Source organism: Lycium barbarum, chromosome 11, assembly GCF_019175385.1.
Source record: "Lycium barbarum isolate Lr01 chromosome 11, ASM1917538v2, whole genome shotgun sequence".
Lineage (NCBI taxonomy): Eukaryota > Viridiplantae > Streptophyta > Magnoliopsida > Solanales > Solanaceae > Lycium > Lycium barbarum.
Window position 1 is genome coordinate 26,668,949 of NC_083347.1, and position 26,314 is coordinate 26,695,262.

The window sequence follows — 26,314 nt, forward strand, 5'->3', positions numbered from 1 at the left end:
GTTAAAAGTTCCAAAGGTGTCAAATTTTCAGATGTATTTCCCTTTATCTAGACTAGATATTACATATGAATTTAGCAGTGCAAATACAGCAAAAATGGAAAAAAAAAAAAAATCTCTTTTTCCCATATGTTGGGATTTGGTTTAGGTTGTTCACATCGTATTATCTCGTGAGATTTCCCAGTTTAAATATATTTTTGAAAAATAAATATTACTATATAAGGGGGGAGGGGGAAGGGGAAGGACATGCTACATTACTGATGAGAGTTTGAAGTTCCACCTTGACTGTGAAAGGCACCAAGGAAGCTAAAACGCAACCCCTAAACAAATTTAGTGTACACATCAAATATTTGGGAAGTTCCTTTTGGCTGCTATTTAACTTGTTCCTAATTTTGTCCATGAGATCAAACAAAACAAGATATCCTTCATGAAGATTTAGATCTACTTAACATACTAGTTATAGTTATAGAACTTAATATATTGCGTGAAATAGATTTGGTTGTTGCCAAACCTAAGTGTTACAAAAATTATAAGGGATCCAATCATCTTCCCCTTCTACAAATTTAGGCCAAAATACAAAAACTCGTGAAAGATACAAAGCAGCTCAATAAAGAGGCACTAATAAGTGTTGGACATCTTTTTTTTTTCTCACTTTTTCTTTAAGATATGTTGAGAAAAAAAAAGATGATACGTACAAGAAGAAGTTAGTTTCGGATCAACTTCAAGGGTTCATAAAGCAATGCATCCTATACTATTTCTCAGAGGTGCATTCTAGATAGGATCCGCGAGTTCAATTAAATCCATTGCTTTTGACTCGAACCATGTGTACTTATATCAAAAAACATCTAAAATATATACATAAATTAAGACACTTCCATTCTAAAACTCATTGATTCTAGATCCTAAATTTGTCTCCACTACTTTTCACATAGCTAAGGTTAATTATCAATTGACTGAAATTAAACTCTCCTTATAAATAACTATTTCCAGTCTGCCTCTTTTCCCATAAAATCCAAGAGTCTTCACCTGTTGATTTGAAGGATCATAAATCACCAATTCTCCAGAGCTATTTTCCAAAATGAGCTCACCATTTTTCCAAAACCCTAAAGGCCTCTCCACCCTTAAAAGAGGACCAATTCTTTGCAATTTTTTCCAACAATTTTTAACTCCCAATTCACTTATCACCCAAATATCAATATACTTCTCCACTTCTTTTAAACAATAAACAATAAGTGTAATTGATTCTTTAAATGGTACAATCACCCAAACACTCCTAATTTCTTGCTCTCCAAAAATTCCAATACATGATGGCAATGTTGTATTTTGGAAAGTCTCGTCACTCATGTTAAACGAAAGAATCACCTCATGATTATCACCATCTTGAGCATACCAACAAAAAGTCTCATTTTTATATACCATACTCCATGAGGTATTACCATACTTTATTTTAGCTGGCACAATCCCTTTATACTTTCGCCAAGAATTTTCATTTAAAGAGTATATCTCAATTTGATAAACAACAACTCGATCAATTGAGAGACAAAATAAAATTTGTATTACCTTATGATCGTTTTTCTTCGAATCAAACCCTAATCCAAAATCACTTCCACGTACTGTTGATCCAACAAGACGTTGAATTTGGGATTGAGGCAATATTTTGTAGTTTCTAATAGAAGGATTCCATAGAACAATATTATCTGGATAACCACATAAACAAACAATGCCGTTACATGGACCTATAAGCCTAACGTGACCAAATTTGTCATTGAAGTATGCCGGAAAATCTTGATTGATGAACACATCAAATGTGTCATTTATGGACAATGAGAGGATCCTTTTATTTGTAATATTTCCACGGCGACTAATTAGCAAACGGAGATAATTTTTTTTGCTGCTTAGATTATGAAAATGCTTTGAGATGAAATTAGGGTTCTTGATGAGAGAATACCAGAATCTGCAAACGCACTTGAACCTAATCAGAGAAGCTGCAGGCAACCTTGTCAATATCTCGAAAATTACATCTTCAGGTAGATTCATTGCCCTTTAATGTCCTCTTGGTCTTCTCCTTTTTCTTTTGGCGAAACATATTTTTTGTTTATTGGTTTTCGTTTTTTTTTTTTTTTTAAAATTTCAAATGGATATGTAATGAAGGAAACAAAAGAGAAGAGTCTAAAGTAGCCCACAAATGTAGCTTAATTCCTTTTTAAAACAAGAGAACAGAAGAATTAAACTTGCCCACAGATAATTAAGTTTAATGTTTCAAGAAATAAATGAAAGTGGTGGTTCTAGGTGAAGTTAAGTATAAACGTAGATTATTTATGAAGTTCCTCATTTCTTGGAATGAAGCCATTCCAGTGCTCAAAACCACCGTTAATTGGACGATGTGTAATGCAAATTCGTTTCAATTTTGACATGATATATTTTTAATTTTAAATAACAATCTAATTACTTCAAATTAATAAGAAGTGCATATACTAGCTGATATAAGGAAAAAAAAGAAGACAATAAATGGGAATTTTTTTGCTACTAAACAAAGTACTCCTATAACAATCTTTTAAGTCGTTTTTTATGTTGCCTCATGCATGGATTTGGTCTAGGAATAGAAAATTGATAACCTATTTGAAGTAGTCAAATAAGAAACACTACATAAATAGGGGTTCCTACTTATTCAGAGGAGAAAACTACAATTTCTCTCTCAGTAAACCTATATATATCATGAGTCGCTTCATGTTTCAAAATAAAACATACATATTGATCCAATTATGCTGCAGGCGCCACTTTTGCTCCGTCATCGTCGTCATCATCATCATTTTCAAACTCTCTATTGAAACAGAAGCTACTTACAGGCTTTGCTTCCATCCTGGAGGGGTAAAAAGGTGATGTATTTCCCCTCACAATCACCATTTTTTGAACAAAATACAAACTTAATGGAGTATGAGAACTCTGGAAGTTAAACCCTAGTTGTTAGTGATGAGCGATGATACTATATAGCTCCTCTTTGTCCTATTATTTATAGCATTGATATGAGTGGCATTTGCAGAAAATATCAACCAACTAATTCCCAGGAGAGCTGTCATCTTTATTAGTGTTGTTTGAATCTTTTTTACTTTTTGAGATTTGCTTTTGCAAAATGAGTGCACACGAAAGATTCACTACCACATAAATAACAATTTCCGACGGATAAATTTTGTAGCTAAACAACAAGATTTGTTCTAATCCTATTTTGTCACAGATTAGCGACAAATTATCAAAAAATTCTATTAGCTACGGCCATGGGCGGAGCCAGTTAGAGGCTAGGACTTCATCCGAATCCCCTTCGGCGAAGAATACACTGTATATACAAGATTAAAATTATTTTTTTATGTATATACAATAGATATTGAACTCCCTTGACTTCTTCGTGTGCTTACTTTTAATATTTTTGAACCCTCTTAATAAAAATCTTGGTTCCGCCCTGATTACAACCTACGAGCAATTTAGCAATGAATTAGCGATGAAGTTTGTAGCTAATTTCAGTTTTTTTCCATAGTGGTCATTAGTGGAAAAATGAGAGGAAGATGTGAGACTGCGAATGCTGAAGTCCACAAATTGTTAGAGGGAATGGAATGACATGAGGTAAACTCATGGAAGCTGTCTGGTTTTCACAATCCACACGTGCTTATTCCCTTTTACGCACGCTCTTTAATTTGCCAGCTCGGAAATACAGTCCAAGCTCAAGTGGAGGCTTAGGTTCATTGTGTAAAATATGCTTTATGATTATATATTCAGATATTCATACTATCACATAGATTAAATATACATAATAGGATCTAGAATGTGATAATCTCACTTAAAAGCGTCATAAGATACAAAATGCGAAAGATATTATAGCAATAAAGAAAACCGACAAGCCTTGTCGATAAATTAGCTTCTCCCCCTTGACTTATCTTGCGTTAAAATATGTCACTTTAATAATGGGTTGTGGAGGCTACCTTCTTAATGGGTAGGAAAATGATCAATTTTTAAGATCTAATTATTAATCAGCTTGTACGTACATCCATCAAGTAATCGAATGAACATATTAAATGAGATTTGTTCATTTTTACCGAATAAGTTATGGGCTTCACATAATATTGAGCCACATAATTAGAAAAATCTAATATTCCTCCTACTTGGTTCAATGACCAAATAACATCAATATTTAATAGCATTGCCATTAGTTGCGCACAAGAGAAATTAAATCTCTTTCATAATGTCCATAATAAATAATTAAATACCATAATATCCTACCATTTTCGGGTTGGGCTGTGCTGGGCTGGGTTGGGGGTAGAAAAAAGATGTTCAGCCCAGTCGCCTACCTGTTTAGAAATTATCTGAGTTTGGTGGGCCGGGCTCATCAAATTTATTTTATTTTTTTAATTTTTCTTAATTGACATATAATATGGTAAGCCATTTTGGTATTGAACCTAATTTTTTTGCATAAAAAATTTATAGATGAATTATCGAAAGATTAAAATCTTGTACTAACTTGGAAAAAATGTAAATTGAATTGGAAAATTATTGTTTTTCTTGAAGCTTTAAACCTCAATCGCCAATATCTTAAGTAGACCCAAATTTGAAAAGAAACTTCAAACTTCATTTGATATATATATATCTTTAAAATTTTCAGGATTTGATGTCCTGGTGATATATATTATTCATGAAGAACACAAAAGTCGGGGAACTAGACCTTACCACAAGTTTAAATCACTGATTGCACAGAACCCACCAAAGAGAGAATGTTTTAAGTACTAATTGTTGAGCATTTTCCCTAGTCTATAAGGCCATATACTTTAGCTAATAAAAAAGTTGGCCTTGTCATACATATCTAATTAATCCTTATACTTGGAAGTTGCATTGTATCCAAAATAGGGAAAAGGGTCAAATATACCCTTCTACTTTAGTTTATTCGCTAATTTTGCTCCCCGTTAGGCGAATTAGTCAAATATATCCCTCCCGTTACAAGTTGGGTCCAAATATATCCCTACCGTTAGCAACGTTTCAAAAATACTCCTCATTTCTAACTTATTCCCACATAAGCAAGTCCAGTCATTGGAATTGGGTGACATGGATGTCACATGACATTTAACTTACGGAAAAAGCTCAAATATGTCATCCAACTATCAGAAATGACTCATTTATGCCACTCGTCAATAGTTTGGCTCATTTATGCCATCGAACTATAGGAAATGACTTATTTATGCCATCAAACTATAGGAAATGACTCATTTATGTCACTCATTAATAGTTTTGCTCATTTATGTTATCGCCTGTTATCAAAATAACTCATCCATGCCATATTTCATTAAAGCTGATTTTACAATATCATATATGACACGTGGCCTCCAACTAGATTATGGTTGTGGGTGGGTAGGGTGTACGGGTCAGATTTTTTATTAATTTGGTATTTAAAATTGGGTTGGTTTAATTAAACGACGTAGACCTCTAATTGGAGGCCACGTGTCATATCTGGTCTTATAAAACCAGCGTTAATGAAAAATGGGCATGGATGAGTCATTTTGGTAACGGGCGATGACATAAATGAGTCAAACTACTGATGAGTGGCATAAATGAGCCATTTCCTATAGTTTGATGGCATAAATGAGCCATTTCCTATAGTTCGATGGCATAAATGAGCCAAACTATTGACGAGTGGCATAAATGAGCCATTTTCGATAGTTGGATGACATATTTGAGCCTTTTCCGTTTAACTTATTCCATGTGGTGCCTATGTGGTAATTTAAAAAAAAACAATCTAGAAAATTGATTTTTTTTTTTAAACCTGAAAAACTTTTATTAAAAATCTGAAACCTTTTGTTTTAATAAAACCTGTTTTTGTAAAATATATTCTCAAAAAATGGATATTTTAGTTAAAAAATCTGGAAAATGTTTTTTTTTAAAAATCATTTTTTCAGATTTTTTTTTAAATTAATCCAGATTTTAAAAAAAAATTGAACACTTTTAAAAAAAAAAATAATTTACAGTTTTCCAGATTTAACAAAAATCATTTTCCAGTTTTTTTAACTGAAATATCCTATTTTTGTGAATATATTTTAAAAAAATGGGTTTTATTAAAACAAAAAACTTTCAGATTTTTAATAAAAGCCATTTTTTTTTCAGATTTGTTTTAAAAAAATCAATTTTTTAGATTGTTTTAAAAAAATTGCCATGTAGGCACCACATAGAATAAGTTAAATGCCATGTTGCATTCATGTCACCCAATTCCAATGACTAGACTTGCTTATGTGGGAATATGTTAGAAATGAGAGGTATTTTTAAAACTTTGCTAACGGTAGGATATATTTGGCTCCAACTTGTAAGGGGAAGGATATATTTGACTACTTTGGCTAATGAGGGTAAAGTTAGCCAATAAATTAAAGTAGAGGGGATATATTTGACCCTTTGCCCTCCAAAATGTATAAGGACCTTTAGCACCTCCTAACTGTTAAAAACTGTGACATAGAGTAGGTTCATCCTTTAGCACCTCCTTTTTGTGCTATGGGAATTACATGAATTTAGTTCAGATGTTGGCACAATAAGAGTACCTTTGGCCTCCATAGTTTCCTTCCATGAACCCGATTTTTCTTTCTTTGGTGCAATTTTCTCGGAAGTCTTTTTTTGTGTCGCCCTCCTCCTGTTTGTACTTATTTCTTTTATGCTTATATAATGAGGTAGGGGTCTACACCAACCCCCCCCCCCCCCCCCCCCCCCACCACGACCACCACGGGAAGTGAAATCCTGGGTGGCTGCAAAAGAAAAAAAAAAAAAACCAATATTGTGGCCAATTTAGCAAGGTAACCATCCACTTTGTTGGTTTCACTCTAACAATGGCAGAAGATGAAATTGGCAGAGTTAATTATGTTAGCAGTATCCTCCACAATAGCCTTCAAGTAGATGTTGTTAGAGGATATATATACAATGAGCAGAGAATCCATTTCAATGATGCTCTGGTGATGATCATTGTATTGTTCATAAGCCACTATGGCAACAAACTTGGCAGCCATTGCCTTTGCAATATATATTGTCATCTCTGCTCTGAATAGGCACAACAAAAGCAAAAAGAAAATCACCAGAATTATCTCTAGCTATGCCTGCAATGCCAGCTCTACCATTTTGTTAAAAAAAACTTCCAACAGTATTGAACTTAATCATCCCTCTGTTGGGCTTCTTCTAAACCACAGTTTTGGTAATAGTTTTAGGCCTCAACTTCGCGCCACTTCACATAATTGGATCCATTATATTGTAAATCCATTCTTTGAAGTGAATATGCTTTGTCCATAACAGCCTTGATATTGTTGTTGCTTCATTCTTCTAATGTTTAAAATGTTATTTGAGTGCCATATCTGCAATAGCATCTTGTTGTTCAAAGCTCCCAACATATCACCACTGGAATAATCTGGATCATTATTCTCTGAATATAGATTCTTTCCAGGAGTCTGCCACCAGTCAGAAATCCTCTTACAGGATTGCTTATTTGATCCCCATTGACTGACCAAAAAACTTCCATAAGCACTTTTCAAGGTGTTTTTTTTTTTTTTTTCAAATTCTACCGGGATTTTATCCCTGGTGGTGATGTATTTATTCATGTAAGACACAAAGGTACATGGGAAGGACTATACCAAAACCCCATGAATACATCACAGGCTACACAGCAGCCAGGCAAAAAGGAGGAATCTTACTGTACATATTATGCCAACCATCCTCACTAAGCTCTACTAATATACATTTAGCTAACAAAAAAATTTACCATATCAAATCTGATCCTAAGGTTAGGTAATTGCAACCTATCTAGTACAAAAGGGCCTTTAGCATCGGATGGGATCTGATCAAAAGTACTATAGAGAATCTGTGCACCCAATGTTGTGGCAAACTTAGCAAGAAAATCAGCCACTTTGTTGGCTTCTCTATAGCAGTGAGCAAAAGTAATATCAGTGTTTTTAATCAAATTTGTTGCATCCTCTACAATAGTCTTGAGGTGCATATTGTGGGAAGCTTGATTCTTCAGCATATCTACAACAATTTGGGAGTCCATCTCAATAATGCACTGTTCAAGTTCACTATCAATAAAGAGGTTCTTAATAGTCTCTAGTACTGGTATAGCACAACACAAACAGTCCAGTGCATTTCTGTTTCCAAAAGGCCTGCAAACAACATCATCAAAAGGTAGTTAGATTTAAGAAATCTCCAAGATACAAAAGAAAATCTAAATGGTATACTATTGTGCCAGATTTTCCTGTATAATGGATCTGGTATTTCAAATTCTCTGATGTTATCCCAAGTTGATTTGTTGGAGAAGACACCATCACTTGTAACATTCCTGAACATTATGTCACATTTGGTGTTCGGATCCAATCTTCATGTTGATGATACTTTGAACTAGCCAATCAGGATGAACTTCATGGAGTCTTTGATCATCTCACTCTTGATTGTTAAAGAAATTTTTTACCTAGAGTTTTGCTAAAGCACCATAGCCTGTCTAACTTTTCCAATTGTTCTATTGCTCCACATATTGCTCTTTCACATAATAGGAACAAATACTTAAATGTATTTTCTCTTCAACTGCCAAAGTATTTGGTAAAATTTGAATCCAAATATTCAACTAATTTTCATTATATATTCTTTTACAGCATTTAATCATTTGTTTCTTTCTAGTACCACTACTTACATTTGCAGGTTTCTAGTGATAAATTATGTTTAAATACTTATTTACATGCAATCTCTCTAAAATTTTTCAGATATACTTTATGAGATAATCCAATCTAGTGATAAATTATGTTTAAATACTTATTTACATGAAATCTCTCTAAATTTTTTCTGATGTACTTTATGAGACAATCCAATAACTAATGTGACGTATTATGAAATATTAGTTCATTCATGTCTTTAAACAAAAAAATAAAATAAAAAAAAGTTCATTCATGTCATAAATAATGTCTCATATATTTCATTCAATAATTCTTTCCGAGAAAATTCTAAATTGCCAAATAATTAAAAGCAAGTAAAATGTCCTCAATATATATATATATATATAGGACTGAAATTATAAACTCACATTTATTGATCCTTTTTGGTACTTTCACCGATCAACGATATGTTTGTTTTCAAATCCCAAGAAGCTATGGTATTATTGGACTTAATATATCATAGCTGTGTTGCACTTCTTTAATAATCAACACATTATATAATTTTTCCCCTTCAAGTTTTTCTAAACCTTCTGACTAGTCCATGTATATATACTTATTAATCCTTGAGGTCTACGTTAAGAAACATAGTTTTCATATTCATTTGGTGTAACTCTAAATTATAATGGGTACGTAATAAAACTCATTCTTATAGAGTCTTTCTTTGAGACCAATGAAAAAGGTCTCTGTACAATCAATGTATCATTATTACCAAGTAAAATACTTATCAGTTTGGCTTTGCATCGTCCAATATTTCCTTTTGCATCATCCTTGGTTTTAAAAGCCCATCTACACCCGATTTCCAACTTTTTTGAGATATTGGCTTTTGAAGAATCAAGTTAGATTAATTTTTGAAGTTCCTCATTTCTTGGAATATTAAAGCCATACCTCATGCTCAAAACAACCATTAATGGATGGTGTGTAATGGAAAAATGGTTTAATTATTGGTATGAAATAATTTTTAGTTCAAAATATATAATTAACGCCAAATTAATGAAGTGCTTATGCTGATATAACGAGAAAAAGTAGAAGACAATAAATGGAAAAGTTTTGCTCACTAAACAAAGTACTAACATTCTTGAATAGTCATCCTTTGCATGGATTTGGTCTAGTAATAGAAAATTGATAACCTATTTGAAGGAGTCAAATAAGAAACACTACATATTACCTCATTTTCATCACTGTTATTAATTAATAGTAATACTAAATTAGGGTTCCTATGTCTATAATAATAGTGAGGAGAACACAAGAACTAACTTGTAACTTGTCCCTCCCTAGTCCCTATATATAGCCTAATTCTCATGAAGAAAATCTATGAGAAAGTTACGCTGCAGGTGCCACTTTTGATCCGTCATCGTCGTCGTCATCATCACCTTCAAACTCTCTATTCAAACAGGAGCTAATTACAGGCATTGGTTCGATCCTGCAAGGATGAAAAGGTGATGTATTTCGCCTCACAATCACCATTTTTTGAACAAAATACAAACTGAATGGAGTATATGAGAAGTCTGGAAATTAAACACTTGTTGTTAGTGATGAGGGTGTTGCTACTTGCTAGCTAGCTCATCTTGTCTTATTATTTATAGCACTGATATGAGTGGCATTTGCAGAAAATATCGACCCATTAATAGGGTGTGTTCGGTATGAAGGAATCTCGAAAAATATTTTCGAGGAAAATAAGTGGATTTCTTACTTATTGTCTTGTATCAAATACCTAAGCAGAAGATATTACTCTAATTTTTTTTATATACAATCTAGACAAATACTATGGGAGGTGGGGGTGGGAGTGTGGGGTGGTGGGGATGGGGGATACGAGGGATACAGGGTGAAGATGATGTGTGTTGATCAATGTGGAATGTCACTTGTGGATTGTTTTCCCTACTACTACTAGGGAAGTCATTTTCCTCATTTTTAAGGAATTGTGATTTTCATAGAGATAAATTTTTTCAAATGTTTTGATCAAAAAATATTGAAAAGCATTTCTTGAAAATATTTTCTTCATACCAAACACATCCTGAAGGGGAGCTTTCGCGTAACTGGTAAAGTTGCTGCCATGTGACCAGGAGGTTACGGGTTCGAGCCGTGAAAATAACCTCTTGCAGGATTGCAGGATAAAACTGCGAATATTAATAGATCCTTGTAGTCTGGCCCTTTCCCGGACCCCACACATAGCAAGAGCTTAATGCACTAGACTGTTTTTATTTTTATTTTTAAACACACCTTAATTTCCCAAGAGAGCTGTAATCTTTAGCAGTGTTGATTGAATCTTCTTACTTTTCCGGATTAGCTTTTGCAAATGAGTGCACCGGAAAAGATGATTAGGTGTAAACGCACATGGGGCTGAATGAAATTAGTGAGACAAACGAATTGCTCAAGTCCACAGGCTCCATACATTGTCAAGGGAATGGAAGGCATGAGCTAAACTCATGGTCTTCACAATCCACACGTGCTTATTCCCCTTCATGCACACTCTTTAATTTGCCACGTCGGAAACTATAGTCAAAACTAGTCAAAAAGCCAAAGCCATGCAAAAATAAAGGCAGGCAAATGATAGTAGTAGCGGTAGGGATTGCATCAAGTTTATACAAGTTATATTCAATTTTCCCAAATTATATTACTTGTCATGCCCCAAATTTACCGAGTGAACCCACATTTACTTCATTCTTAGACTTAGAGCCTGTTTGGATTGGCTTATAAGTTGCTTATAAGCTGTTTTCAACTTTTTTGAGTGTTTGACTGGCCAGCTTAAAGTCATTTTGTGCTTAAAATAAGTTCAAAAAAATAATTGGGCCCATTTGACTTAACTTATCTAAAGCAGCTTATAAGCTGAAAACAGCTTATAAGCCAAAAAAAATAAGTTAGACTACCCCAACTTATTTTTTTTAGCTTATAAGCTGCAAGGCATAAGCCCATCCAAACAGGCTCTTAGACAATGCATCATGATAACTGGTCCAAAACATTAGGTTCAATAGCCTAAAATCATATAAAGGTTTTATACATAATTCATAAAGTACATTAATGACACGTTCTAAACATACTACATGGCCCACATTGTACATGGAGCCTGTATATATGGCATGATGAAATAAAAACACTGGTGACAAAGCCATGGCTATACTCAAAAGAATAATAAGATACCCCAACATAGAATGTGGCTCATCGATCAATTCAACTTGAGAGAGAGGGAGATGCCTAACGGGTAACCACGCCCTCCTGAATTTAATATCAATACCTGCATCCACAAAAACATACAAATTTTAAGTATTCAATATGCATCATATACTCCCTTAAACATAGAACGGGACAAGACTTTTAAGAAACACATGATGAGATATTATGCAATATCATCGATTCAACAAAACATTAAACATGTCATGATTAAGTTTGAAGCTTTAAACAAATTTAAATCTATAATTCCTAGTCACTAGCCTGTGCATTAAACACCCATCTGTACCTCATGGGGTCTGAGCTATGCCTGACCGAAAAAGATGTCTGACCAATATGTGAATTTGACCTAAATCTTGTTAGCAACCATTAATTCCAACCAAGGATGACTATGTAATCTCCCAGATTATAACTATAGTCCTACACCGATACGTATAGTTTCGGTTATTCAGCTCTCTTTTGCAAATACCTTCTTAGTTTTTTTAACAATACTCCCAAAAACAGTCACATATCATTTGACACTTTTGGCCCTTTTCATATTATTTGGCACCTATGTCCCCCTTCATATAAGGGCAACTTACACAAATACAAGAGAACATGAAATTAGCTACGGCATTTGTCAGTAATCCCTAGCTAATCCGTCGCTAAATAGCTCCTCGCTAATTAGATTTTCTTATAATCCGTCGCTAATTTGTAACTAAATGATATTAGCATGGGATTTTACCGTTTAGCTACGAAATTACGTCGCTAATTTCATGTTTTCTTGTAGTGAATTAGGAGCTTCTAACCATCCATAGCTACCTTTTTTAAATCTAAAATTCATAGCTACATTTAGGCAATTTGCGTGTATTTGAATACACTGTTGAGTTGTATCCAACCTTATTTGATGTCGCGTGTATTGAATGTATTTGAATACATTCAACCTTAATTTCTTTGAATACATGTGTATTCAAAATGATTGTATTCCGGTTTATTTTAATACACGACGGAGCTATGTATTCCAGTATATTTATATATTAATGAATCCTTTTGTTTTGGCTGTATTTGAATGTATTTGAGCTCTGATCAGCAAGGTCACTGTTGGATGTCACAAAGGTTGAATGTATTCGATGTATTTGATTGTATTTCAACAAAATTTCAGATACACTGTGTCTACTCGAAAAAATTGTATACAAACATATGTATATAGATCATTCAATCAACACATACAGTCAAAATACATCCAGTTTTGAACAAAAATACAATCAACCCAAATACATATAACTTATATTTACACTAAAAATCGGGATACACGCAAATACCGTAAGATCTGAGATACAAGAAGGAGAAGAAGCCATTGATTCCGGCCAGACAAATACACTCAGATCTACATAAATACACTGTATTTATACTAAAAAAGAAAGAAAGAATCAAGAATACACTCAAATCTGGAATTTTTTGCTAGTAATAATAACAATCCCTATCAAACTCTCTGTATAATAATAGATCTCGCAAAATCGAGGAACATAATAAACAAATACATTAATATTTATTGCCTCAAGAGAGCAACAAGTAGCCACCAAAGCACCAGATTGAGCCAGAGAGAATGCAGCTCCGCTGTCGGAGCTAATTCCTAACCTGATGTTGTTGTAGAGAAAACAACAACAATCATTGCAACGACAAATGCCTTAAGAATGTTAGATTTGTACCATTGCTGCTAAATCTCAACACGTATGTACCGGATAGCTTCAGATCTATCCTCTTTGATGAGATACCGGAGCTAGATCTCGATTCTTCGGTGCTAAAAAGCATTAGATCCATCCTCTCCAGCGAGTTACCGAAGCTAGATCTCAATTCACCGGTGCCGAAAAGCTTTAGATCTGACAAGAGAGAGGTGAGTGAGAAGAGAGAGAGAGATAGAGGTGAGGGAGAAGAGAGAGGGAACACACACACACACAGAGGTGAGAGAGAAATACAAGTCAGTAAAGAGAGGTATTTGGTATAGCTATGATATGTAAATTGAAAATTCACTGTAGCTATGAAAAATAATTAAATTAAATGGTAGTTACTAATCATAAATACCTCTTAGAGTTAGCTATGCCAAATAAATATTCCTTCAATGTTACATCCCGTATTTCGTATATTAAATTGCGTCATGAGTAGTCGACATAAAGTCGCAAAATAAGATTAACTTTGAGTTTATAAGTGGTTATGCTATATTTACCAAATGATAAGTAAGTGTCGTGAATGTTAGAGGTTAAAACAAATCGAAGAGTATAAGTTTCATCAATGTAATACTGCTCGACGTGTAAGTAGACTTGAGCCCCGAAGAATTATGGTCATATTCAAGTATGCGGATCAAGAGCTCAGAGTATAAAAGGACGAAGTCCCGAAATGATTTACGACTTAATAAGTGGGACGACGGTGATTGAAAATAATATTTTTGGGTGTGGCAAAACAGGCTATGGATAAGTGTTATACCACATGATTATGATATTGAGTATAGAAAGTGTGTTAAAAGTGATGATATTGAGTATAGAAAGTGTGTTAAAAGTGATTCGTGTTTAAGTGAATTGAGATCAAGAAATTAATTATGTGTTTAAATGAGAAATTGTAGTGAAAGACAAGAAATTAATCGAGACTAAAGAATAAATATTATATGGACTAAATTATTAGGTGGCAGTATGAGGAAGGTGGCATGCACACATATGGTGAGGTGTCGCCTTGTGATAATGCATGCATGCCCCATTTACACATATCAAAATGGAGAAGTCTCCATAAAGTCACTAATTCCACTAATATTTCTTTGACTAATCATTTTAGGAGTTTAGGTACATCAACTTCACCCATACATACATATGTATGTAACAACATGACTTACATATTTATAGGCAGCAACGTGATCATGAAACTCAAGAAATCAAAGTATAATTTTCTTCATGAACAACATACCGGTTTTGCACACCACTTCGATCTTATTGTTCCATGTCATCGTGTTGTTAAATTCGAGCTTTCTTCGAAGTGAAGTAAGATGGAAGAAGAGAAGTTCTCAGCAAAAAAGGTAATAATTCTTCTCCACTAGATGGATTTGAGTTAATTTAGATCATAGCTAAGTTGTTAAATGAAAAGGTACGAAAATTATACCGTAAATCATATTGATGTTGGTATTGTGTGGGCTGGATGAAAATTGTTTCAAGATAATTATGGTAAATTAAGTATGGTTATTGTTGTTCATGGTGTTGTGAACTTGGGGAAGTAGTACAAACAGGGAAAGATGCAGTCCGATTAATGATACAACAAGTTCGTTATTTGATATACAAGATATATCAAGTATATTCTTAGCCTAACGAGAGACGTTATCACTATCATAGGTTGAAACCCTAAACGAATTGCGACGTCGGACTGGCAACAAAGCTAACAAGGTATGTAAGGTGTTTGTTTCCCTTTTTCTTTGGCAGGAATCCAACTAGAACATGACAACGAGCGTTCCATAACAATTCACTCCATTCCTATGCGTTGTACTTCAAATTTTAATTCCTTAATTACATGTTTGATTATGGTTATGATAAATTACCTTCACTAAATGGTTTCTTGATGTTGATATGAGTTTCCATAACGTTATTCGGAGGTTATCGACCTTACGTCACTTCAAAAGACTCAGATGTCATTTATATTAGTTCCTCATGCATTGTATATATGTGTATTCATTGTTTTACTATACTGCGCCGTGCTATAATCGGCCGGGCAGGCACGTAGATGTGCACAGCACTGCAGTGGGCATGTTATGATGATGATGCTCCCCGGACGCGAGTTGAGGACGATATGATGATGAACTATATGTATATACTTGCATATGATTTTTAAACTCATATATTGCATATTGCATGTCCTCAGATGGCTCAAGGTGACTTCTATTCTTTTATATTTATATCTTACTTACGCTATTATTTCCTGCCTTACATACTCAGTACTTTTATCCGTACTAATTGACCTATTGCGCGGGACGCTGCATTTCGTGCTGTAGATCTTGACAGACAGAGCAGAGGACCTCTTCAGTAGGAGGACTATCGCTTCAGTGGGTCATCAACAAGTGCCATTGTACCGGGCTTGCTCTTTTGGTATATGTTATGTTCACATGTTATGTATATGTATCTTTTGGGTATGACGGGGCCCTGTTCTGTCCAGTATGTCACATATATGTACTCCTAGAGACTCATAGACAATATGATGTATGTAGATGTCATGTACAACCTAGTCGACCTTCGTTGATTATGACGCTCTTGTGGCAGCCTCGTCGGCTAGCGAATATATATAAATGTATGGTCATGCATATATCTTCCGTTGTATTGGTCCTTTTCTGCGTGCAGGTGTCTTTCTATGTTATAGTGAGATCACATTACAAGTCAGGATAGTTGTAATAAGATTATGTCAGTATACGCCAGGTGGTACTCGGTCGATAAGGCCGGGTGCCCGTCATGTCCCACGTCAGGGTGTGACATTAAACTTCGGCCCTTTCACATTATTTGACACCTTCGACCCATAAATCATAATTTTTTTACGGGAAAAGGATACTACATAGCCATCAGAAATTTCTTTGGCCCATGTTTAGGCTTAATGCCGCGAGGACAATTCACAGGAATGCCCTTATTTTGGGGTGTTCTTTAATTTTTGCCCTTCGCTAAAACCCCTCGGTTTGGGTTCCAATCCCCGCTCAATCAAAAATTAAAAAAAAATTCGCAAGGCAGAGTTAGAAACTCTACCTCCTTAAGGTAGAGTTTTGCCTTCAGGCATGCTAAAATTCTGCCTTAAGGCCTAACTTTGCTACAAAATTCTGCCTTGCGATATTTCTTTTTAAATGAGCCGTGGTTCCAACACTAAACCTCATGGTATTAGGCGAAAGGGACAAAAATTAAAGACCACTAATTTGAGGGGCAAAAATTAAAGATCAGTGCATTTAAAGGGCACTCCGCACAAATGATGCCGCGATCGAGTTGGCCTTTCGGCCCAAACTATAGCATAGCAGCCCATTCACTACAAAAGCATCAGAATTTTTGGTGGCGAATTTTAGTCGCCACAAAAGATTAAAAAGTCGCTACTAAATATTGACGCAAAAAAATTCATATTGAGCCTTTAAAAGATATCCCAGAACGTGTATAATATGTATATAATTAGTAAGTATACGTTAATTGAGCCTTCAAAAAACATCCTAAAACATGTATAATTATTGTATAATATGTGTATAATTAGTAAGTGTATATATATGTTGATTATACATTTATTAAACACAAATTATACAACATTAATATATTTTCTAAACATATACTGTAGGGATACATATTCTATACAACAATGATACAATTTCTATACATATGCTGAAACTATTTGTAAAAAGGCTACAAAATGAAATTATTGTAGAAAGGCTAAAAAATGTCTTTAATGCTTTTGGGGCCATCGGTTGTCAGTAATTTGGGTCGGATTGCTATTTGTGTCCTTTTCATTTTTTTTTTTTAACTTAGGCTTAATAGCCAACATATCTTTCTTATACCATTTGCGTATTTGTATATATCACTTCATTTGAAAAACCGTAAAATCATGTTCTTAGTTCCTTCGTGTATAATCATTCTTGTACTAAAGAAACTTACTTGAAGTGTATTTGGGTTGGAATGCTTCACCTTAATTCTCTCTAGAATCCAAAAGACTTGGTAAAAAATTACTCAACTTTCTCTCTCAGATGGCCTTGCGTAGCTACGCAAAGCTAGGGCTAGTTTCTTGGCCCTTTTAGCCCTTTTCCAGAAACAACTATGCACAAAGTTGTATATCTAGGCAGGTGGTTGCGTAGCTATGCATGACTCGCATAGCTGCGTGGATGCTCTACTATCCTTCAGTAAAAAGTTCATAACTCCAACTTGCAGGAATTTTCAAATGTTGGACGGTTCAAAGAGTTCGAAACTAATTAAACTCAAAGAACTTTCACTTGATAGGTAATTCACACAACATAAATCCTTATATTCTTGGGAGTTATTTCCGTTTGAGGTTGGATCTTGTGCAAGCTGATCATTTGAAACTTTAGCTTGTTGCTATTTTCCAACTTGGCTGGGTTCTAAAGCTCTCTTTTGACTCTAAATCACTTCTAATGCACCTCCTACGCGTGGTGAAATCACTTATGCTTAAATGGGTTAAACCTAAGCAAGGCTAGGTGAAAATTAATACGGACAGTACGTAGTCACAATGGGGAGAATTAATCAAATAAGGGCTGGAGGAATCGTGAGAAATTCGGATAAAAGCTTGCTTATGGCCTTTGCTAGCAACATTGGATCAAACACCAGTAATTTGGCCGAATCCAAAGCTACATATATGGGGGCTTCCAAGTCTAACTGGAATGACTTCACGAATTTCATCCTAGAATGTGATTCTCGATTGATTTTAATTCGTAACAAAATATGAGTATTGTTGCCTCGAAATTAAGCTATAGAATTAGCCACAAAATTTGAGTTTGTGTGGCAAACAAATTAAATCTTTTGCTATAATACAACACCTTGTGGCTACAATATGAGGACAACCACAAAGTATGTTCTCGTGGCAAATGATAAAATCACTTGCTATAAATATATTTTTTGTGGCAGGAATTTTCTACCTTCACAATTCACAGCTACAACACAAAAAACTCGTAACAATAAGTATAAGTCCATAAACACGGACCACGAAAGTTTGTAGCTATCTTTTAGCTACGCTACATTTTGCTATGAATGCTAATTTTTTTTCTTCATATTTAGCTACAACGCCTGTAGCAATGTCTTTGTGTTGTAGTGTACATCTTCAGGTAGATTCATTATCCTTTAATACTCTTGTATTTCTCATCCCTTTTTTTGTCATGAAGCATACTGTATTTTTTTTTTTTTTTGGGGGAGTTTTCGTTATTTTTTCCCCTTCAAATGAATATGCAAGAAAGGAAAAAGAAATAGGAGGGTCAAATGTAGTCCACAAATGTAGCTTCCTTTCTAAAACTGGAGATTAATAGAAGAAATTTTCCCTTAGATAATTATGTTTAATGTTTGAAGTTCCTTATTTCTTGGAATAAGGCCATCCCCCATGCTCAAAACCACCATTATATTAAATGGATGGTGTGTAATGGAAAAATGGTTCCATTTTGATTTAAAAAAAAAAGACAACAAAATGGGAAAATTTTGGCTACTAAGCAAAATACTCCTAACATTCTTTAACAGTCCTTTTGGGTGTACGTGCATGAGTATGGTCTAGGAATAGAAAATTGATAACCTATTTGAAGGAGTCAAATAGGAACGTACACTACATATCACTATTATTAAATTAACAGGAAAACTAAATAAGGGTTCCTGTTTATACTAAGGAGAACACCTGAACTGAACTTGTCCCTCTCTAGCTAATCCACTTCTCATAAAGTAACTATGACTGGCTGCATATTTTCAAAGCAACATGACAAAAAAATTATGCAGCAGGTGCCACTTTTGCTCCATCATCATCGTCGTCATCATTTTCAAACTCTCTATTCAAACAGAAGCTAATTACAGACGTAGCTTCTATCTTGCAGGGACGAAAAGGCGATGTATTTGCGTTCACAATCACCATTTTAATTTTTGATAAAAATAAAGATTTTAAATATAGTATAGAAATCTTAAAACAACACTAGTTCTCAGCGATGACTGAGGGATATATAATACTACAAACTTGTCCTATTATTTATAGCATTGATATGAGTGGCATCTGCAGAAATATCGACCCATGGTGTGTTTGGCATGGAAGAAATGAAAATTCTCCAATTCTTTCGTGTTTAGTTGGTCAAAATATTTAATTTCTTTAGAAAATATGTTTCTTAAAAATGAGGAATATGACTTCCCACTGAAAATAGGGAAAACAAGTTCCATGTGAGTGGTCTTCTAAATTCAATGTTTCCTCCCGGCCCCGACGGCCAACAACCCCCGCCGCTTTATCGTCCCACCCCCGTCACCCCCAAAATCTCACTTCCCACCCTCATAATGTTTACATATAAATGCTCTTGGAATAATATTATTCGTATATGTAGCAAAAACTAGAAAATAAGTAAGAAACTTACTTGAAAAACTTACTTATAATTTATGAAAGTATTTTTATAAAACCATTTTCTAAGAAAATATTTTCCCTTCCTACCAAACAACCCCTAATTTCCCAGAGAGCTGTCGCATCTTTTGTAGTAGTGTTGATTGAATCTCTACTTAAGACCACACATTGTAATGGCATGAGGTAAGCTTATGGAGGCTACTTGTTTTCACAATCCACACGTGCTTATTCCCTTCATGCACACTCTTTTGCTTCAGATGATTTGCCAGCTTGGAAATAGAGTCAAAAAGGCAAAAAGAAAAGAAAATGATAATCCTCTTAGTTTATGTGACACATTTTTTTTTTAATTCGTTCCAGAAAGAATGACACGCTTTTAAATTTGAAAATAATTAACTTTGCACTCTTCATTTTACCCTTAATGAGAAGTTTTAATAACAATACCAATATTATGGCATGTTTAAGTAAAATGTTTTGTAGTCACATAAATGATATGACCTGTTTTAAACCAGCAAGTTTCTAAAGTTCCTTTTCTTTTAAACTTTGTATCGATATAAACTGTGCCACATAAATTAAAACGGATGAAGTAGTAGCTAGTACTAATAAGTCTATCAATAGAGTCCAGTTGGACTGGGTTCACCCTTAGGGGCGAGAGTTGGGGGTAGAAAAGGATGTCCGGCTTAGCCCCTACCAGTTAAAATGTTTATCCGGGCTTGGTGCAGGCCCAGTTATATATTTTTTTAATATAATTTAATTTTGCTTAATTATTATAATGAACATTGACATAAACTATGAGAAGCCATTTTAATATGGAGCTCTATGTTTTGCATAAATATGATACACGAAATAAAAGAAATAATATAAATCGGATGAACGGATCATTTGCTAATAATAATCAAACTCTCATATTTATACTTTCAATCATGAATAGCAAAAGGAAAAGGTTGGAACATTTAATATTCGCAGAAGCTTCAATAATTGCAAGGAAATTGATGAAATGCAAAATATTAGAGGAATATCACATCGAGGTGAAAGAACGTACTAACCATACAAGACTAAAAAGAATCTGGTTGAAAGTAGCTAGGTAACTCAATTGATTATGAGTTTGCTCAAGCGATTTCTTGGTCTCTTCATATATATATATATTCAATCAGGCTTTATCTTCCATGGATTCTACATGTTTCTCTAGGTCTTCAATATTTTGTTGGGGCATTATTACTACAACCACTAAAATTCACATGACTGGTGAAATATCTAGGCATTCCAAAAACGATGGAGGAGCAAATAGTACTATCTAAGATATGTGACAAGTTAATCTCAAACTTATAAGAGGCTTAGATCATGAAGCAGAGTACCCAAGAACGTGAAGAGGCAGGAATTATTAAAGGAGAAGATAAGTACTTTAATTGTTACTCCCTCCGTCCTATATTACTTGTCCACTTTGTCTTTTACACATCATTTAAAAATTCATAAATAAAAGGGTATTTGTACTAGGCAAAGGTGCAAATATATCTCTCGTTAAAAAAGTGGCGTATATATACATCTGTCGTTAGAAAATGGTGCAAATATATCCCTGCCGTCACACAAATGACGCAAATATACCCTTTTCGTTGACATATATATTTTTTTAAATCATTTAGCTTATTTTTTAATTAAAAAAAATGTGACGTGACTTTAAAAAAAAGTCTACCCATTTTTTTCTAAAGCCACATGGTAATTTTTTGTCCTAGTGTGTTGGGTCTGGTTCGTTTAAAAAACTATCTCCGTGACCTTTAAAAAATAGGTCTATCCATTTATTTAAACGAACCAGATCTGACCCACCAGAATATTTTTTTCCATGTGGCTTCAGAAAAATATGTCTACTAAAAAAAAATGGGTAGACTTTTTTCTAAAGTCACGTAGCATTTTCTTTAATTAAAAAAATAATTTTTTTCCAAAAATTCCGTAAGCAAAAAAGGGTATATTTGCGCCATTTTGTAACCGTAGGGGTATATATACACCATTTTTTTTAACGAGGGTTATATTTGCTCTAAATCGCAAAGTTTAGGGGTATATTTGCATCTTTTCCCTTCTTACCTTATCTCCCTCAATAAATTACACTCCAATCAATATTGGTTACTTTGAAAAACTATTAATGCTAAGTACAAAGTAGGAAAAATTTCATTAATTCTATCTTGATTTTGTAAATTGACAACTATTTTGAGACAGTTATTTTTAGTAATATGGACAACTAATATGGGACGGAGAAAGTACTTTTTAGGAAACAAATTGCAATCACTGTCAACGGAGATAGAGACGGAAACCGAAATGCAAAAATACACCATTCTATGATCAGCCAAGAAGATGGGAAATGGGAAAAGCATTTACAGTTTCCTACTGAGTGATCCGATGAGGCGGAGCCAGCATTTTTAGTTTATGCATGGGTGCTGAACCACAATTCATTGATTTACTATAACTATAGTGAGTTCTTCTAAATGGCTAAACTATTATATTCTTCATGGAATAAAAGAGGTATGATGAAATGTGTATATACAGTAGTTGCCAATTAAGTTGCATACAAAGGCCTCTATTATATAACTGAACCTTTGTCTTAATTTTGTTACCAATTTATATGAAAAATATGCAGTGACCTCCAACATGAATAGATTTGAGCAAACTCCACTCAATCAAATACAACTTATTGCAAATTTTATTTCAGAACATAAGTAAAGGAACTGAACATATACATAGAGAAATCTACAGAGAGTGCAATTGACCGTTAAGGAGAGATTCAGCAAACTTATGATGGGCAGCAGTTCACGAAACAGCACGGATAGAACAGTGAAAGCATCAAGAATAGACACAATCCCCTGCATTTCCAGTTTTACAGAAAATCGCAAGGAATACAATCATCAGCAAAACTAGAAATACCACTTGACTGGTACTGCTTTTCTTTGCCATGGATCTCTCCCCCTCTTTTCTCTGCTCTCGATATTTATAGATGGAGTAAACATCAACCCAAGTTGCAGCCTTTCACCTCCAATATAAAAAATATAAATGGAACCCTTTGAATAGTCTGCATTCCTTTTAAACATGTATTGCTTTCCATCATATGCTAAGTAATTTCTTCTATAACCGAGAAAATCCCTATTCTAACGTCTAACTTTTTTCAGGTTCAGGTGTTCTAGTTTGTGCACAAGGGAAGCACACCATAACAAGATTGCTCCAGCATCACCAGATGTTTTATACTGCAATTCCTGGTGAGGCACATCACAGTGCTGTATGCTCATCGACAGATCAAGCAACGGAAGATATCAAAGGATGATAATTCGATGGTTCCCATAAGAATGGCATCCACGAGAAGGATCTCGGTGAAGAAAAATTAGAACCTACCGAGATATTGCTGCTTGTCTTTCCTCTCTGTGTAGGTTGTGGCTTAAGAGTGAGTAGCATTATTTAAAGGAGACTAACACCATATTTTACCCTTTATGACTGCTAGAAGATGTTTAGTGAGACTAAGATCAACAACGAATGCTCTGTGCAATACAATATTTCCGGGCAACTTAGTCAGATATGACTGTGTACCTAAGCTCAAGAGAAGCACAAATTTCTTTTTTGTCCCTTTGGTCATCCGATAAAATTGGATCAGTAGAAGCATATATGTGAGGCCTTCATGTATTCTGCAAGCCAATAGTAAAGGATACAAGAAACATAGATAAAGGACAGTGTTCGGAACATACAATATATTTGTATTGATAATCCAAAACTGAGAACACTCCAGCAAAACTTTTCCATCACAAGCAATTACATCCATAGGAAAAATGGAAGAGACAAAACTAATATACATTGTTAGTATTGAGTGGACTTGCTATTAGCCAGATCTTTGAAGTGTGCATCAGTTGCTCTTCAGCTACATATTTGTGTTATTTTTCATCGTTAGCATTCGTTTTTGCAAGTAAAGGTTACCCTACTACTTTCTAGCAGCCTCACTTTGTTGAGCAGATCTTGTATGATCACAGATGCATCCTTTAATTTGCTCCTCCTTAAACTCTCTTCTTCCTTGGCCCGCTGTCTTCTTTCTTCTATAAGCATGCGAGCTAGAGTCACACTCCTGGCTCTTTCATGCTGCCAATGGCGGAAAACCTGTTGTAAACTATTCTTAGTACTATTATTCTCTTCTCTCAAGTCATTGGACACAGTATCTTCCATCTTCACAACTGGATTTCCTGAAGTTTGGCCAGTTTGCCGAGTTGGTATACACACTTGCTGAGTTTGATTTCTTGCTTGTGTTGAAGATTGAACTGGCAAGAAATTCTCGTGTTCTCCTCCAGTGGATTTTGATTTAGATATGTCAACGTGACAGGTTGTGTGACCGATGTTGGAGCTAGACGGGGAACATGATTTTCTTTTAGGTGCAGAATCGTTTCCTGGAGTTTGATCAGTTTGCCTAGTTGGTACACACACTTGCTGAGTTTGATCTCCAGACATAGTTTTACATCTTGCTTGTATTGGAAAATGAACCGGGTATGACTCTTTCCTGGACCCTACATAAACACAGGATGCTTCGTGCGCTGAACTGTCCTTTACTGAAGAATGAACTGGTCCCATCTTGCATTCTGCTCTGGAGGATCTCAATTTAAAATTATTGTCATGATAGGTTGTGAGGTTGACGTTGGAGCTAAACGGAGAACATGAATTGCTTTTAGGCGCAGAACAGGCGTTAGATTCTTTCTCATCAGGAGAGACAGTACTGTTCTTGCGACACTTAGCATAACCAATGAAATGGCAGTTTGAAGACCAATACTTCTTCTGCATAACTTGTAAGCGGGCCTCGAGTCTAGCAAGGACGATCGTGCGCTCAAAGCCCTGTTTATCATGAGCTGGTTCAACAAAATTAGCTCCCAAGACGCCTATCACACCGTGACCATCGCTCCCAGCAGCATTCCACACCCTCCAGAAAGGCTTAATGAGCCTGTTCTTGTGATAAACATTGAAACCTTGAATATCAATGTGATGTTTTGCATCTTTCACAAAACCAATAGTTACTGCAGCTACAGATGTTTCATAACCAATGGATTGTGGTCTGTATGTAACCTCCTTGGAAAGCATCATGTCGTTCACCAAATTATGATGTTCCACATCTTTCCCCCTCAAAATTATTTGAAATCCAGGAGCAAGCCTTAGATACAAAATTGAAGCATAACTCCTTACAAAATGTTGATAAGTTAGAAAATGCTTGGAGTTAGGATATTCTTTCGCCATTTCAATCCTCTTTTCGTCTCGACTAACGCCCTTGATTTGAATATCTTATGGATCGGTGTCAAAGTCAAGCTCCGTGGTTCCTCCTTCATCCTCCCAAAGATTGTATTTGATAATTCGCGTGCCTTGATCACCTTTCAATAACTCAAACCGCTGGAAGAGATCCTCTTCGCTCTCATAAGGAGACCATTGTACTACTGTCGCCGAATTCCTTTTCCAATCATCAGCTGAAGATCGAACAAACATCTCCCAAGTCTCTCCGGTTTTAAAAAAATCAATCATAGGAACAACAATATCTTCTTTCCCCCTGCTCCTTAAAAAAAGTATACGACAACATTCCAAGTGTCAATGTGCTCATTGTTCTGTCTCTTCCTCGAGAAAACACAATCACATCGGCCCCTAGCCTCATACTACTCATTTTGAAACCGTTTCCATACTGTCCAATAGTGTTTGCTAATTTGCTTTTTGCCGAATATCCAAGAGACATACACTGATGCATTCTATCAGGAGTCATTCCGCCGCCATTGTTGTAACAGAGAAGGAAGAAGAAGTAAAGATCGTATTTTTATGATTTTATTAATTAGGGGATTTCAGTCTAATTTGGGCTTCACAGACGGGTCAGAAGAGAGGGCCTTTTGTTTAGCTAGTATTGGGCCCAAAGCTTGACCCAGAATTAAGATAGACTTTTATTCAATATAGCCCAAGGCACGTGTAGCCTGTCAAGTGGGCTTAGTATTGTCCTTTATATAGAGGTTGTAACGGATTTGCAGGGTATGCTATGATGAACCTGAAATTTCTATTTTATTCTTGTATTTATTTTTGTAATTAATTATCTAAAAATTCCCAAAAATAGTCTAATCCTCACAATTTAGTATCAGAGCCATGATTTTGGCTCAACATTGGCGGCTAATGATGCGATGACTCGCACTGCAGAAAACACAGAGAATCTAAAAACACTGGAGAACAAGTTCATCGCATTCACTGAAGAAACCGGTAAAAAGTTTGATCAGATTCAAGCGGAACAAGACTTGTTCAGTACTAAACTCGACGAAATGAAAGATTTCACTGCATCTTCCAAACGAGTAGAAGAGATGCTGATGAACTTGGGATTAGGCGATAGAACTTCAAGGACGGAGACCAGTGTTGCTATGGCGGCAGCGGCGGTT

The 26,314-nt window shown here is 35.0% G+C and overlaps 1 protein-coding gene across 1 annotated transcript; it reads right to left on the reverse strand.

Annotated features, from left to right (window-relative positions):
- Positions 1 to 497: 497 nt before the first annotated feature.
- On the reverse strand, positions 498 to 3,010 carry LOC132616464 (F-box/kelch-repeat protein At3g23880-like). The gene has a single exon (XM_060330870.1). It carries the CDS (start codon positions 2,032 to 2,034, stop codon positions 943 to 945), a length of 1,092 nt encoding a protein of 363 aa, XP_060186853.1. The 5' UTR covers positions 2,035 to 3,010; the 3' UTR covers positions 498 to 942.
- Positions 3,011 to 26,314: the final 23,304 nt, after the last annotated feature.

Excerpts from the sequence above, each read along its gene's own strand:
- LOC132616464 (XM_060330870.1), bottom strand. The coding sequence starts at position 2,034 with ATGAATCTACCTGAAGATGTAATTTTCGAGATATTGACAAGGTTGCCT.